The 18,122-nt window shown below is 35.0% G+C and overlaps 1 protein-coding gene across 1 annotated transcript; it reads right to left on the bottom strand.

Moving 5' to 3' along the window:
- Positions 1–328: 328 nt before the first annotated feature.
- Positions 329–4,128, bottom strand: LOC132121672 (uncharacterized). Its single transcript, XM_059531328.1, has 3 exons — positions 3,897–4,128; positions 3,038–3,097; positions 329–2,585 (listed from the first exon to the last, which is right to left on the bottom strand). Exon 3 carries the CDS (start codon positions 2,488–2,490, stop codon positions 1,177–1,179), a length of 1,314 nt encoding a protein of 437 aa, XP_059387311.1. The 5' UTR covers positions 2,491–2,585; positions 3,038–3,097; positions 3,897–4,128; the 3' UTR covers positions 329–1,176.
- Between the last annotated feature and the right edge of the window lie 13,994 nt (positions 4,129–18,122).

The following is an 18,122-nucleotide window of genomic DNA, read 5'->3' as shown; positions in this document are numbered from 1 at the left end:
CAATAAAATAAAAAGCTGATAAACTTCACCAGTGGACTGTAATGTGTACTTGTGTTTATGACTGTCAATCTGACTCATCATTTAAGAGTAAAACACAATAGCTGAATAAGTTTGGTCGTGTTGTAGGCCTAGTTGTCCAGTGTTGTAGATTCACACGAGTACTGACCATCCTCAGGCTAAAAACTACTGAATCACAGCTGTGTTGACTGAGAAATGTTGACGCAACAGATCTGACTTATTAAATTCCCTAGTCAAGTATTAGATTTCATAGGTGGAAGCCTAAACTCAATTTTATTAAAATAGAGATACTTAGGCTTACAGCACCTGAGCAGAACAGCTCTACCAAGACTGCATGGATCATTTAATATGCTTTCTGATTGAAATGCGCACATTTTCAATTTTCAGGATTTTCATGGGAAATGCATTGGGGGAGCGGATTCAAATTGAACATAAACAGTAATGTAAGAACAACTTGATGTGACTTTATGCATGGATTGGCTGAGCAAAAAATAAACAAACAACAACAAAAAGTTATATTATATTATATTGTGTTTTATTTTTATGTGCTCCAATCTAAGCCTATATAGCATAAATGTGTTCCTACTGCCATCTTGTGGTCAATCCTCATTCAACAAGTACAGTTCAGTTCAATTTTATTTATATAGCACATTTAAAAACAATCATAATTGACCAAAGTGCTTCTCAAGATCCCACAAAGAAGAAAAAAAACGAATTATTATACAGACAAAGTGCAAACAAAATAAAACAAAATAACCAACAGGTCAAGATATCAAAGCTCAACAAGAATTGAAAGCCAAAGCATAGTAATGCGTCTTAAGCAAGGACTTGAAAGCTTAAGCTTAAGGTAACTGACAAACAATAGCTAAAATGCATTAAAAAAGCAGGACTTTACTTTCAATGCAAAGTTTATTTACAAGAAATTGGGTAAAATGTCTTACAATTGTTTGTGACTTCACCTACTGAAAATGTGCAGACATATTACCTTTTTGTGAATAATACATGAATTGTGCATATTGTCACTGATTGATTATGGACTATTGAAACTACAAAGTAAATAGTTCCTAATCAAAATAGATAAATTTATAACCTTTAGCCACTATACCCTTTAAAATATTAAACAGGCTATGGTCGTTTTCCCTTCTGTTAAATAGTGAGTTAAGAGTGAAGGAAACAGTTGCCATTTAGAAAAAGCATCATATTTAGATGTTCTGGATCCAAGCTGCTTCTTCGACTGGCCACTAGTCTGGCTTTCTCTATGTCAAAGGCAATGTCAGCTGGTACCGCAGTAGAGACAACAGCCAGGTATTTGCGAGCAACCTCACTCAGGTACCAGTCTTTATCTTTCGGGAATTTCCAGAATGCAAGAGGATCATATTCAATCTCAAACATTTCCTTTTCCAAGTATCTTTTCACATCCATATCAAAATTGCCTGGTTGTCGAAAGCTTCTCCCTTGGTTCTCTTCATTCAGGTGTTCCATTTCAGCAATGATCCTTTTCGTAATGTGTGTGAAAGTCCCTGTCTCAGAGAGAGCGATGTCTCTGTATCTCATGTTAAGAGTGGTGCTCAATGTCAGCCAGTCATTTTCTTTGGCTTTACTGAAGTGATGATCCAAGCATCGTGCTAATTCCTTTGCAAACTCATTTCCGCTCTGTTGCAACTCCTTTAGCTTCTTCCTCATGGCTTCCACCTGTGGTATGATGTCTGATAGTGAGTGGTATCGTTTTGCTGGCGATATGACATCCTGGAATGCCTTCAGGGATGATATTGTCTTTGTTATGTTTTTATTTTCAAGCTTGCTTAACAGTAAGTCAACATTAAATTCAATTAACACTTGTTGTATTGCCTCACGCTGCTCTGAGATTCTTTCTAGCATATTTAGTGTAGAAAGCCATTTATCACCCTTGGTCTCAGCCAGGTTATGTTTCAGTAACCACAGGTTTTTTTGAGCCTTCTTGAGGTGACCTTGTGCTTCAGCATTAGAAAAATACTTTGCTATTTTACAACATCTTTGCACCAGCACTTTCCAGTCAGAAGATGCTTCAAGCGTCTCCTTGAAGACCACATCCAGTGTGTTAGCGAAGCAGGGTATGAAATCCCATCCTGCTTTTTTGATGTCTCTCTTGATCCCATCTTCGTTTGTCACTACCACTTTAATCTTGTTTCCAATTCTCCATTTATCTGCTATTTTCAAGAGCTGTCTAATAATATTACTGGGTTTATATTCTTCGGGTAGAGGTGTGGTTTCCAAAACCCATGACTGCCGAGTCCATGTGTCATCGATCAGGTGACAGGTAGTTGTCATATAGGTTTTATTTGCTGTGGTGTTCCACACTTCAGAAGACAATGCAACGGTATCTACACTATCTAGATGCTTTTGTACACTTTGTGTTTTTTCGGAAAATGATTGCTGAAGTTTTAAGAGTATGTCAGTAGATGTTGGTTGATTTTGAAACCCTGCACTTTTCATAGATTTGTAAAAATGTAAAAAGCCAGGCTCTTCAACTATAGTATGTGGATGTAAATCTGAAATGATCCAATCCAGTAAGGGGACATCTGTATCATCTGTAGAAGGAAAACAGTGACTCATTTTATTTTATTATTATTATTTTTTCTTTTAATAATATTTCATTCTTATATAATGATTGAATCAGGAAACATAAAAAATGTATTGAAGAGAAAGAAGATTTTTTTTTTCAATATTTTTTTTTCACAGTACATAAACATATAAGAAAAAGTGTATTTTTCAGGTCAACTAATACAGGTCATCACCCCCATGTATTATTATTTTTTAGCCTGTATGGTCATTAGATTTACTGTTTTGGAAAACAGACTTGAACTTGTCCTCGCGAGTACAAATGCATGTGATGTGCGATACCTGTGTATAATTTAGTATTGAATCATTATGACCATCAAGCACATGGTTTAAATTTAAATACAGATGATTTGATTTTAAGATTAATTTAGCTTAGTTTTAGTTTTAAGAACCTTTTTTCCCCTCTTTTATGTTATCTCACCTCTTCTTCCTCTGTGCAAATCCCTGTAGGGTTGGTATCTTTGAGACCATCTGGTCCTGTCTGTAGATATGCAGTACAATTCAGATATATACTTAACATTTAACAGCCCCCCCCCCCATTTTAATTACAGAAAGTATGTAAAAAAAAAAAAAAGGAAATGCAATCATGGGGTGGGGTTGGGGGCTTGGTTTAAATATAGCTCCACCTACCCCACCTTAGTTTTTCTTGTTTCAGTTGCATTTCTGAGAAAGTGGTTCTCATCTCTTTCTTTCTTTCACCCTAGGTAGGGTACTTTCGTTGGCGATTAAGATAAAAACGCATTTGGCCAATGCCTCTGTGATTTCTTGGTAACACTTTACAATAATGTTCCATTATAGTTAATGTTCATTAATGTATACACTAACATGAACAAACAATGAACAACACATTTATTACAGTATTTATTCATCGTTGTTAATGCTATTTGTTTGAAAATACAGCTATTCATTGTTAGTACATGTTAGTTCGATGTTAACAAGCACAACTTTTGAATTTAATGATGCATTATAAATGCTGAAATTAACATGAACTAAGATTAATTAATGATGTAGAATTATTGTTCATGCTTAGTTCATGTTAACTAAAGTGGTTAACTAATGATCCTTAGGCTATTGTCAAGTATTACCGATCCGATGTCTTTTATGTTTCACAAAAGGGCAAGCCAAAATTAACCCTTCTGCCAGTGTGCCATTTGATTCTTTACAGAGAAATTTTAATATTTTTAAAGTATAGCCTGCTTATGAATAAACAATATATCCAGTAACACATCCTTAGCCTTGGAGAACGCAGTAAAATAAAATAAACCAAAATAAATACTCACCTGAGTATGCTTTTTTTTTTTTGATTCATGTCTCTGGATAGTTTGGGAGGAATACGAAGAACACAGAATGTCACACAGAGTCTGTGTAGTAGGGATGTTCAGTAGTTTAGGTTTCGGTTCTGTTCTCTAGTTCTTGAGAAGGGTGTGTCTTTGAGGTCATCAAACAAATGATGTATTTTGATCAGGTTTGAAGGGATTAGGGCGGCGTCTCGTATCCCAACAAACATGCCCGCGCAGGCATATATATATATATATATATATATATATATATATATATATATATATATATATATATATATATATATATATATACACACATTATGAATATATATTCAAAATATTTACATGTGTATATACATTTATATATTTATATTATATTTTATATATAAATATATTTCATTTATAAATATAAATTTTTTCTTATATATACATGCATGTCTTTGTATTTATATACACTGTACATTTTAAAGGTTAAAATTCAAATGACTGACAGCAATGGTTTTACAATCACCTTCAATAAACTAACAAATTATAACAGCCGCTTTATTTTGGAAAGATAGGCTACTGTATAAAACAGATGAAAATAACCCCAACATTTAGCTTGCAGTGTTTGTGCATGTCAGTGGCGGCTTGTGGGTTTTAAAATGGAGGATGCACACTATTTGATAAACTAATTTTGTATTGGTCTGGGGATCCCTGCCGATTGTTATTATTATCATTTGCTTAACCACTTTAAAATGGCTTTTTGGTGTCTTTTGGTCAGAAAACGTAAAGAAAATCCATTCAATATTGCTACTCATCATAAATACTGGGTAAATTATTAAATAATCAGCCCAGCCGCTACGGGAGACGTTGGAAATAATAGCACGTGATTTACGTCTCTCTGTGACGGTTGGTTGATATACCAGACAGGAGGCTAGCCTCCTCTGTGATGTTCCTTTTCTCAACACTCCTCAGTGCTTAAAGTGAACACTTAATGCTGATTGGCTATTTTTTTCTATTCAACATTTGTGAGTCTTACTTGCATATGCATTTATTATTAGGCCTATAAATATATTTCAATGTTGTGTGTTATTGCTAAAACGATTTCAATTATATTTATTTATTTTAATTTGTATTGTTTATTATAGGCTACTGACTGAATAAATCAGGATTGTCTGTTCCGAATATCTGTTCAAACAAATGTTTAAATAGCCTAGGAAGGTTTTAACGCAACATTGTTAATCAAAATGCCCATATAGGCTACAGCTTACCTTATTGCTACATTAAATATTTCCCTTGATAATGCTTTTGCTTTTAGGTTGAACATAACGAAGCTAAACAGTTTTAAGAAGGTCGGTGGACGGTGTCCCTCAGCGGACATTCTTGTGGCACTCAAACAAATTTAGAGGTTCCTGGGACCTGGGTCCTGGGTCTTCTTCCTCTGTTGAGATCATTTGCTGAAGACAGGAGACAACAAAATATGCACACAGCACTTTTATGATAGCCTGCTATTTAAAACGAACACATCTCATTCTGCCAATGTGCCATTTGATTCTTAAAACTACATTTAAATATTCTGAAAGTATTAATTTTATGGTAGGCCACACATCATGTGCTTAAGAGAAAGCTTTACGATAATATAAAACAAAATAAATAGGCCTACTTACCGAAATGTGCCTTCAGATCAGATTCATTTTTGACTATGAACATTTAAAAGATTATTTGAATGTTTAGTTGTGTAACCCGTCACATGACTGTCGGGCTGTAGAGAAGGGTGTGTCTTTTTGGTAAACAAATGTGACCCTGGAGCACAAAACCAGTCTTAAGTTGCTGGGGTATATAAAAAAAAAATAAAAAAAAAAAACATTGTATGGGTAACAATCATTAGGATATTAGGTAAGGATCATGTTCTATGAAAAGGTCTTTTAAATTTCCTACCGTAAATATTTCAAAACTTAATTTTTGATTACTAATATGCATTGCTAAGAATTCATTTTGAACTTCAAAGGCAATTTTCTCAATATTTAGATTTTTTTTTTTCACCCTCAGATTCCAAATTTTCAAATAGTTGTGTCTGGGCCAATTATTGTTTGATTCTAATAAACCATAAAGTATATCAATGTAAAGTTTTGAAAAATGTACACTTAATATTGGTTTTGTGGTCCAGGTTCACAAATTATGTCATGCTTTGATCAGGTTTTGACGGCTTTACAATGATTTATAGCAACACACCTTTAGCGATTTGACAATAAAACAGTTTTTATTACAGGTTGTCTGACATATCCACTGGATTCAGTAGACTCAGCGGTGAAGGGGGGGTTATACAAATCTGGACAGATTCAGCTAAGAGAGCAGGTGTTTTAATCTTTTGGATGGGAAAACACACACACACACACACACACACAAGCAGCGGTGTAAAGAGTACTTGAAAACCATAGGCTACTTGAGCAAAAGTACAGATACCTTACAGCAGAAATAACTCCATTACAAGTTACAAGTCACCAAAACGACTTAAGAGTACAAAGGTATCTGATTTTAACAGTACTTAAGTATTTGTATACTTAAGTATTAAGCTACTGAGGCTCAAAGATGCATTAGTGTTCAACACCTAAGAGATGTGCCAGTGGGACAAAAAATAAATAAAATAAAATAAAATAAAACCAACAACAGTTGATTTGTAAGGAGAGAAATCATGTTTATATTCTATAACTCAAAAAGAGCATTAAACCAGCTTCCTTCAAAAATATGAGAGATAAATATAATGATGTCAAGTAAAATTAAAGTCAAAGGCATCTTGTACTATACGTACTGGTTTCGGCCTGATCGCTGGCTGCAGTCATGTCTTCATTTCTTATAAAAAAAAAAAACAGCGATTCTAACTGCTAATGCATAGAGAAGCCTTGAGTAAGGGCAAAATGCACAATATATAGTAGCTACATTTAATGCCTTGTAGACGGCAATGTTGCTTATTTTGTAGCAGAAGTAAACGAATGCAGAAAAAGTTAGGTCCCATGCAAAATGTAATGTGTAATTGCATCGGTCATTGTATTGGTGTAAACAGTACAGATAGTTAGGCTATTCAAAAATGTAGTAGAGAGTAAAAGTTGATATCTTTGATACTCAGTAAAACTACATTGTAGCCAAAAAGATAATCAAGTGCAGTAACTAATTACATTTACTCAAATACTTTAGCCTATACACGGGCGTTTCTCTGTCACATAATTTACTTAACGCCAGCAGAGGGCGCCAATGATCTTTTTTTCTTTTTAAGTTGTCAACATTTACATTTATTCATTTAGCTGACGCCTTATCCAAAGCGACTTAGAATTGCCACATATGTCAGAGGTCGCACACCTCTGGAGCAACTAGGGGTTAAGTGTCTTGCTCAGGGACACATTGGTGTCTCACAGTGGATTCGAACCCGGGCCTCTCACACCAAAGACATGTGTCTTATCCACTGCGCTAGCACCACCCCTCAACATAATCAACATAATCAACATAATCAACATAATAATAGCGTATGGAAGACAGAGCAGTGCAACTGCTAAACAAACATATCACATGGAGAGGAGTGACCTGTGGTTTTCGAAAATGAAAAGACAGACATTAAACAGGCTACCCTAAGAATGGAATATCATCTTACTAACTGAATACTGCCTACTGTTTTGTAGTAGGCTAACTGAAACAGGTTGCATCATATATATATATATATATATATATATATATATATATATATATATATATATATATATATATATATATATGTATATATATATATATATATATGTATATATATATATATATATATATGTATATATATATATATATATATGTATATATATATATATGTATATATATATATATATATGTATATATATATATATATATATATGTATGTATATATATATATGTATATATATATATATATGTATATATATATATATATATATGTATATATATATATATGTATATATATATATATATATATATATATATATATATGTATATATATATATATATATATATGTATATATATATATATATATATATATATATATGTATATATATATATATATATATGTATATATATATATGTATATATATATATATATATGTATATATGTATATATATATATATATGTATATGTATATGTATATGTATATATATATATATATATGTATATATATATATATATATATATATATGTATATATATATGTATATGTATATATATATATATATATATGTATATATATATATATATATATATATATGTATATATATATATATATATATATATATATATATAGAGAGAGAGAGAGAGAGAGAGAGAGAGAGAGAGAGAGAGAGAGAGAGAGAGAGAGAGAGAGAGCATCTTCAGACTTGAGTCATGACTTTTTACTGTCACATGAGCCATTAACTGTAAAAAGTGTTTATTATATTTACATTCCCATCAGCTCACAGGATCCCAGTGTTGCCAGGATATGAGTGGATGTAGTAAACAGAGATGTTGATGCCGCTTATAGCCTCCTAAGCAGGAAATGGAGATGAAAATGGATAAAACAATTAATCACTAGCATTACTCTTACCTCTAGATTTGTATTCACCAGATCAGGACTTGAGTTACTTATAATATGATATACCTACCTACCACAACCTTCAGATTGGACATTGTCAATGTTGTTGGCTGTTGAAGTTGATATTAATAAAAAGTTAAGCTGATGCAATGTTAAAATCCTTTTTCCTTTTCCAGGTCAATGTCAAGAAATGACACCAAAAAGTGTAAACATAGTGTTCTGTGGCTCTTTTAGCATTGCTTTATTTGTTTAATCAGCCACTGAGAATTTAAGCAGAATGTCTGTGCATTTATTGAGGGTAATCAAGACCCATGTGGCTTTAAAGCCCTGTGCATTTCCACTGTACCATTAAGTTACTATGGGCTCATCGGGGACCAGTAGTGAGCTTGAATTGATGCCAAGAACTACACCACAGTTCTATATGCTGGGAAACATCCCGCTCTTACTTTCTCAACAATATTTTCTTTCCTTTATGTACCACTGATCTCCGATACAGGCTGATAGGTTTACATTCATATATTTGGCAGTTGTTTTTATCCAAAGCAGTGGACGTTTCATTCAAGGTATACACTGTATATTTTTTCATGCTTACCCTGGGAATCAAGCCCGTGGCTGTGGCATTGCTAGCGTCATGCTCTATTCTTGGAAACCACCGGAATGCATCAGGGTGTCACTCAAAATATGAGGAAGGCTTTTGTCACTTGGCATGTACTGACACACCTTCAGGAATGCTTTTCATATACCAGAGCGTTATTTTTATAAATAGTACATGCAAGGTAGAAGTGTAATGTGCTTTTATTTGATTTTGCTTTGCTGCCTTTTTTTTCTTAGCTTTTTTGTATTTATTTAATTATTAGTATTAGTAACTTTTGCTTTGCTCTTCTTTTGTCTCTCGTGACCCATATGGGCTGTTTTATCTATTTACCCTGCAACGAAAGAGTGACAGCTGGGCCTCTGGAGGGCCTGATTCCTGACCGACAGCAGGAGGAGAGACTGGCAGGCTGATGTACCACTCACCCAATCTTCAAGCTGTGGCTTAAAGACAGACAAGTGTACACAAACACACACACACCACAGTCCACTAGCACTGATACTCAGAACATTCATATGCATAATATACAGTAGATATCAACCATGCTGCTCACCACACTCTCCCAGGAATGAGATGGGGAGTTTGCAGAGTGAATTTAGGCCTTGTCTAGTGGGTGTATTTCTAAGCGGTGGAACCCGCCTAGTCCTGCGTGCCGTGGATGCCATGGGGGTTACCGAAGCAGCCACCAGAGGCCATATACATTCCCAAAGCCTCTGGCATTAAAACAGAAACAGGACAAACATCCATGTTAATATTAATATAAAATATTCATGTTTATGTCTACTGCTTAGATGTTAATTTAGTGTGCATGTGGATTTTTTTTCTTCTGCTATATAGTACCTTTTCAGCCTTTAGACTGTGCTGTAATTTAAGGAACTATTTCTATAAAAGTTTTTCAAAGCCTAATATAAAAACAGGGATATGCTCTGGCATGTAAACCTTCATTTTAACAAAATGAAACACAACAGGATAGAAACCAAAAACCAAACAGGATAGAAAGAGATCAATTTAGGCTTTGCTCAGTGAGGGATTGGGAGTTTACTTATTACTAATTAAATCAAAATTCAGACAAAAATATGTGTATAGATACACATTTATAAAATATATTTAGTCCTGTTGTTTTTAAATATTTAGAAAACGAGGAATTAAATAAATACTGGAAACTTTCGAATAAATATTCATATTTAGTAAATATTTAATTTTGGAAGTTTAGTTTCCGCCAATATTGAAAAAAAAGGCAACATCCACTCAAACAAAAGTAGTGAAATTATTAACAGTGAATTGATGTTTACGTAATAGTGCTAAAAAACTAATTTGACTTTCATCTTTACAGTTTATCTTTCAAATTTCTTATTCTGTATTTTAAGACATTGTATTGTAGGAATGCCCCATGTAAGATGTGTATTTTGCAGGTGGCTATAGCATAAACTTGGTATAAATTTGGTTTCCAGATAAATTCTAAAGGCTTCTTTGTCATCATATCTCTGTTGAAAAAGTGTAAAAGTAGGCTACTGTCAGACAGTATATTGTAACCAGAATGCACACTGTTTCCTCTTTCTCTTCCAGAAAGTTTTTCCATTAACCTTTCTATCTCAAATAAAAGCTGCATTCATTTTGGTTATTTTTAGGGCCAATATCCATCCTGAAACATAATTCCTCTGTAATTCTGCACAGGACAACAGAGGTTCGGAAAACCTGAGAACACTCTTGAAATGGCAACAGGAAACGAGGAGAAATGAAGCAAGCTCTGTGCCACAGGCTCTTTATAGATCCAAGAGTCCCATCAGCGGTAGCACAGAATTGTCCATAAACCCAGCGATCTCTGCTCAAGTTTCCATCTACTAAATTCTAGTCCAGTTAAATAAGAGGCGGAATCTTTTTCCAGCAAGTACATTTATCTTGTGAAATGGTCGTAGCAAAATACCACAACAGCATTTGCTGAGCATTCAAGAGTTGTTCACTGTAGAAACTATCAGATGCAAAATGAGTTCAATATTTTTGCAGAAGTATATTGTTAAAATAATGTTTTTAAGATATGTGAACAAAAACTGTGCCATGCCATTGACTAACAAAATGAATGATTTTGATTCTTCCATCAGTTTGTATAAATAAAAGTTGGAAATCAAGTCTATGAGGCAATGCATTCAAAAGCAGTGGTTTCACAAACATTTTAAAAGTTTGAATTTTATTAATTCTTCTATACAAAGCTGAATATTAATGGAGGTCTAAAGTTTGTCTAAATCATCCTTTTAGAGATTAAACACTGTTATACTGGAGCAGGTTTCTACTACTAGGATGAATCAAAACTATTCAGCATCATCATGCAGCATTGCTTTTGTGTGTATAAGTATGTAACATGAGACAATCCAATAATAATAAACTACACTCTATAATGGAAAAGTTCACTGGCTGTGGCTCACTTTATGATTCACTTATTTAAATAATATGATGCACATAAATCACCTAATTGTTTTTTTGTTTTTTTTTTAATGTAGATGAAGTATAATGGAATGTTTTGGTACAATGTGTCACTTCATTAGCTTTGTCTTTGTTTGCAGATACCACTATAACTACTGTACTGAGATCAGTGGGACAGCTAGTTAGACACTGTCAACCTTCCTGACCTTCATGACTTAAGAAAGGTGTAGCAATACATAAACTGGTATTGTCGCGTGTAATGACTGCCGAAATCAATGGAAAATGTTTTGCAGGAATCAGATTATGTGTATAAAATAGAATTAGAATGCTTTATATGTTAAAATACTTTGCTCATACCTGCCAGTTAACAGTGCTTGGGTAAGGGATGTTGGGACAGAAATAGTAAGAGTATATATGACTTGAGGCTAGGGGTGATCATATAATGTTATCATAAAATGATTAAATCCAATTTTGCTGTATTGATTTAATATTTCAAACCATGTATGCTTTATAGCTTTTCCTGTTTCTCCGAAAGGTTCCTGTTTCCTCGTGTCTCAGAGAACCAGAGGGCAAGCTCTACCCTGTCAAACTGAATCTTCTCCATTTCCTTCTGTCTGGGACAATAAGAATGTCTCCACTAAGATCCTGGATCACTGACAAACAAAGCATTGCACTGGTTTGACAGAAAAGTGATGACAGGCCGGCTATGTCCCCTGCTGGTGCGTGACTGCTCAAGTTTGATGCACATCATTCAACTTGTCTCTTTACTTGTTTTTTTCCTTCAAAGGCCTCTTTCTTTTCCTCATTCCCTTTCTCTCTCTTTATTTATTTTTTCTTGATAACATGGCTGCTCATGTATTGGACAAAGCTGGACAGAAGACAAGCCTAAACAGAATTATTAATTTTGGTGTCCTGCATCTAATTTCAAGACAGTGGATATGTACATAGACAGAGTTTCACCGTGATTGATGTAGATTGATAGTATGATATCAGTGTTTGCGGCAGGAGGATGAGAAGGCAGTACAGTATGGACCATTTTTTTTGCATTGTTGGTTGAAGCTGACTGGAGTGAGTTTAGACAGGACTCACGCTCTCTGTTGAACGGTGATCACTCTAGTATAGAGAAAGCATGAAAGAGATTGTTTTTCAGTTGAGGATTGTTTCACTTTAATTCCTGTTATGTGGGTGGAATTCCTTCACCGAACTAGAAGTATAAACTGGCCAATTCTGATACTGTGCTCTTCAGCTTCTCTGTATGTCTGAGTAGCGTGACGACAACAGTTCATTTGAGGTTTCGGAGATCTCACACCACACTGATATATTCCACAGAGTTCATCTAGGCATGTCAGCCATGTGAAACGGCAAAAGATTTCAGTTTACGATGACTGATTATTATTATTAATGTCATTTATTGACTAATTATTAGTAGCAACTGCAATCTATTTTACTTTTGTAAAGTGTTTTTAGAATCAAATATTTTTAAAGAGCATTTTTAGAACCTTTTAAATGAAAGCCAAATGTAGGATGTGGAATGTTTGTATCCACTGAGATTTAACTGGATGAAAATATTTTAGGCTATGTTCATGATATTAAAGGCCATCTTTCAATATAATTCAACTTAATTTATACAGAATATTGTATGAAAATGTAAATTTAAAAAGACGTACATAAGAATACATATGTTTTACAACACCCACGGGCAGAAATTAAGGAAAAAAAGTGCCTATTCTAAGCTACGCGCCAAAAAACCGCCTTTTCCCAGAGAACGCGTCATATGACGTAACGACAGGCAAACATAGGCGCTGCAGCCCTGGTTCTCAGTGTGGGTTTACGTAGTCTGAGAGGTGGAAACAGAAAATAGAGATTGTCGTTATCGTTATTATAGTTATAGTAGGTTTGAGTTGTCACAATGGTGAATTCTTGTGTTTGTTTTGGATGCAACAACTCCAACTTGTCTGGCCATCGGGTCCACCGATTTCCAAACAAGAAACACAAAGATTTCCGTGCTTGGATACGTTTCGTCCAGGCAAAGAGAAGCAATTTCGCTGCCTCCTCGTTGACTAGACACACGGTGGTATGTGAAAAACACTTCACACCGGACAGCTACAACCAAGGAGATCTTATGGAATTTCGCATGGGATTTCGACGAAAAGAGTGGGTTAGGCTGGCAAATGGAGCTGTGCCATCGGTGCATGCAAGTCCAGTCTGCATGCCTTACAACCAGTATCCCTTCACATGACAATAAAAGATCCTTGTTACAATGACTGTATTTACATGAACAGCATATTCCCGTCCTAGCCGGAAGACTAACCGCTTTCATACACGTACTCCACAGTACATGTGAGCTCATTTACATAATGTCCGTCGGAAATACTAAGGTGAGTAGTATAACAGCCGACTAAGTTCGGAATTCCAGCTGTCCGGTTATGTTGTTTAGATATACGGCCCAAACGCTTGACATCTGCAGAAGCAGAACATGCGGACACCTAGGTCTAAAAGCAGTTACTGATTAAAAATCAGTTAGCAATTTCTACAAAATTTCACATTAAACTGTGTTGAATAGAAATGCACAGAATTTCTATCCCTATCCAGACTAGCTGACCGTCACATATGTAAGCTATAGCCTACATCCTACAACATTCATTTAAAATCTGGGATCTAAATTAATTATTTTAAGACACATGTTGCTGGCATAAATGGTGACAATCTACATGGATGCTTGAAAAACAACAAAGTCGACAGCAATATTGCTAAATATGATTTATTAAAAATACTGCAATGTGTTAAACATGGAGACGTTAGCCACAATTGGCTTTAGCCTGTGGTCACTCACCAAGACACCTGCCCAATTCTCAACCGATTCTCCTCACACCACAACTCTATCTCTCTCCTCTGTCCATTTACCCTTCCCCTTAACTCTGCCTGACCCCTCTCTCGCCTAGGCGGCTCGTAATTATACGGCAATGGCCCATCGTAAGAGTTGACATTTATCCCTACTGCAACCTCTTCACTGTCTGACTCCATTACGAAGAGACGATGTTTACCGGCCGTTGCGTCACTTCCGATCAGAGCGTTTTCACAACGGAAGTAATTTTACTCACAATTTCTTTTAAAAAACTGTTTTAATGCACATTTATGATTAATTTCTTCACGCAAGTCGAATTCCTACACTATTTATCTACACGTTCATTCACAGGGATCTTCAACTTGAAAGATAGGCTTTAAGAAAGACATTAGGATCAGTTTTATCTTTATATTGACTTTAAAGCTTTATTAAAGCAAGTGTTTGGTACTGTACATGTAGTTACTGTGCTCAGTTATTGGTGATGTCAGGTTGTTGATGTGGCTTGGATGCTCAGTCCAGGTGATGGAGATTCATGGAGAGCACCAGCAGAAATATGGAATAGACTACAGGAGAGTTGGCAATACAGCATACAGTGTGCCATAGGGAGGACTGTCTGAGGGAGCTCCATCGTGTGACTCGTGATGGGCACATGGAACATGTACGGAGACCAACAACTGAAGGCTCACCGCAGCAGTTAGTGTTTCAGTGCCGAACAAGAAGAACCACACAGGGAGAGAAGGAAAAGAGAGGGAAAGAATAATACAGCACAGTTCAGTCTGGATGACATTATCTCAGTATTGCATTTTCCAGATTGGACTCCAGGTTGGTTTATGCTGGTTAGTTCTTTAGTTTAGCCCAGGTTATAGAGTTTCAGGTAAAAAAAAAAAAAAATATATATATATATATATTTATATATATATATATATATACAGTACAGACCAAAAGTTTGGACACACCTTCTCATTCAAAGAGTTTTCTTTATTTTCATGAAAATTGTAGAGTCACACTGAAGGCATCAAGGGCTATTTGACCAAGAAGGAGAGTGATGGGGTGCTGTGCCAGATGACCTGGCCTCCACAGTCACCGGACCTGAACCCAATCGAGATGGTTTAGGGGTGAGCTGGACCGCAGACAGAAGGCAAAAGGGCCAACAAGTGCTAAGCATCTCTCGGGGAACTCCTTCAAGACTGTTGGAAGACCATTTCAGGTGACTACCTCTTGAAGCTCATCAAGAGAATGCCAAGAGTGTGCAAAGCAGTAATCAAAGCAAAAGGTGGCTACTTTGAAGAACCTAGAATATGACATATTTTCAGTTGTTTCACACTTTTTTGTTATGTATATAATTCCATATATAAGTCCACATGTGTTAATTCATAGTTTTGATGCCTTCAGTGTGTATCTACAATTTTCATAGTCATGAAAATAAAGAAAACTCTTTGAATGAGAAGGTGTGTCCAAACTTTTGGTCTGTACTGTATATATATATATATATATATATATATATATATATATAATATAAAAAAGACAGACATACAGATTGATTGATTGTTTATTTATTGTTTATTTTATAATTTTTTTTTAAATTCTGTGTTTCCTAGACAGAAACAGATAGCGACTGAGCATATGGTAAATCTCATTCGTTCAGATTGTTGCCGTTCCGAGAAATCTGGTTTGTTACAATTGCCTCCTGTGTCCCCAACTGCCATTCACTATCCTCATAAACACTCATCCTTCAGTGTTCAGGCACCTCAGAGAAAGCGGTATCAGGCTTGGATGGACCAACCCTCTCTTTCTAAATTCTGTCCTCCCTTCCGGCTGAAAGAGGAGCTCTGTTCTCTACCGGACAACATGGTGCAGATTCAACAGGAGAAGGACAGTCTTGTTAGCAGCTGCTCGAGCAGAGACATGGCATTTCAGACGCACAGACTGAGGGGGTGGATGATGGATGGATGAAAGGGTGAAGAGACTGGGAAAATGTCACCCTGTATATAGAGAGAGACTCAAATGTTTTGTCCCCTTAATGGACCACAGATATGGACATTCCAGTTCTTTTGTTTTTTTGGATTTGATTTTGACCATAACTGAAGAGCGTGAGAGGAGGGCTGGCCAAAATGGAGCGCGTTTATAACACAGAATTGAATCTTTCCAGACAATTGTTGTCGGTTTTCTGACTGAGAGAATCTTATTTTGCCTGGAATCTTATTCTAACCTTCTGGCCTGTGGAGATAGATATGTGCTACAGAGCTCTATACATTTATAGCTTGAGTTTTTTCCATGTAGCATTTGAGACGAACAAATAGTTTTCGTTGAATTAACTGAAATAAAATAAACTGAAAACAGTATGTCATGTAGTGAGGTCCAAATGTCTGAGACCACTAAATGTTGGCATTTTTAAATCATATTTTCAGGACAATATGTATATATTTTTTCACAAATTTGTCACAGTCATAAATTTGCTGAAATTTAATTGGACTTTTTTTTTTTTTTGTTTCTGCCACATAAAAAAAAAGTTATTGGTTTCTTGCATTTCTGATAATTCTTTTCTTAGAATTTCAAAAAACAAAGTTTGAATTTCACATTTCAATTCCGAGTTTCTCTTGCAATTCTGACTTCCACAGTCTCCACAGAATAAAAAAATAAAAAGGTAACTAAGATACAAACTTGCAATCCTGAATTTCTGTGAAAAAAAATTGAAAACAGTATATTTTACATTCATATTTTTATACAAATGATATATGTATGTATGTATGTATGTATGTGTGTGTATATATACATATACATATAGAATTTAATTTGCTTAAATTTTATTCAAAATGTTTTTATGTTTTATATTTTTCAATTTTTTTCAGCTTTAAATAAAAGCCAAATCAACGTATGCCAAAGCCATAACTCTGAATCTAATAAACACGTTTGATTGACAGACGCACTGTCTGGAAAAATATGGTGTGACTAATATAGGGAGCTAATTTGAGACTATGCTCGTAAAATCATCTGAAATGTAAAACATGTGACCCTCTGTAACCTATATCTTAACTTATACTGCTTCTGTTCAATGTCAGAAAAGCTTTGGTGGACGTATTTATATGCGTCTGCATCTAGAAGATAGATAGAAGATAGATTTTTCTGTTGAGGTAAAACTGAGTTTTCTTCTCAAACTCATTTGCACTCTAATTTGACACGAACTGGCAGTCTGTGTTATTGGTTTAATCTGAGCAGCCGTCCAGGCCAGCGTGCGGATGGATGAGAAGCTGTAGCACCAGATCATGATTCATTGTACCTGCTGATGCTGAAGTCAGCCAGTGATCACAGTTTGGAAGCACTCACCTCTGCTGTTGCACTATTGGCTATATTGGAGTAGTTTTGCTCACTAACATGGGTTTGGAGAAATAATATGCCAATAGTTCCCACACAGAGCTGAGAATCTGCCCTCATACTTTAGGCCAGTGGTTCTGAACTGGTTTTGCTTCATGACTAAAATTGCACAATACCAAAATCTCTTGTACTATTATTATCCATTATACTACTATTATCTAATTGCAGAACATATCCTTCTAGAAATTACCAAGTATAAATAGCAACAAGCAGCATCAGTGCCAGTAATAATGGATGTTGTTTATACAAAGTGTAAATAAAGTGTAAAAAAAAAGTTATTTGTACTAAAGATAAAATATCTGAACAATGGTGATCAGGGTTAGTAAAAATGACCTTAATATTTGCACTCACTGCTATTTTTATTTTTTTTTCGCACAAGTAACAAAACTGTCCTTAATATCAAACATAAAAGTTATTAATATTCCCATTAACTCCAAAGG

The sequence above is a fragment of the Carassius carassius genome, chromosome 39, assembly GCF_963082965.1.
Source record: "Carassius carassius chromosome 39, fCarCar2.1, whole genome shotgun sequence".
NCBI lineage: Eukaryota > Metazoa > Chordata > Actinopteri > Cypriniformes > Cyprinidae > Carassius > Carassius carassius.
Note: the sequence above shows the minus strand (reverse complement) of the source record. Positions and strands in the feature narration are given on the sequence as shown.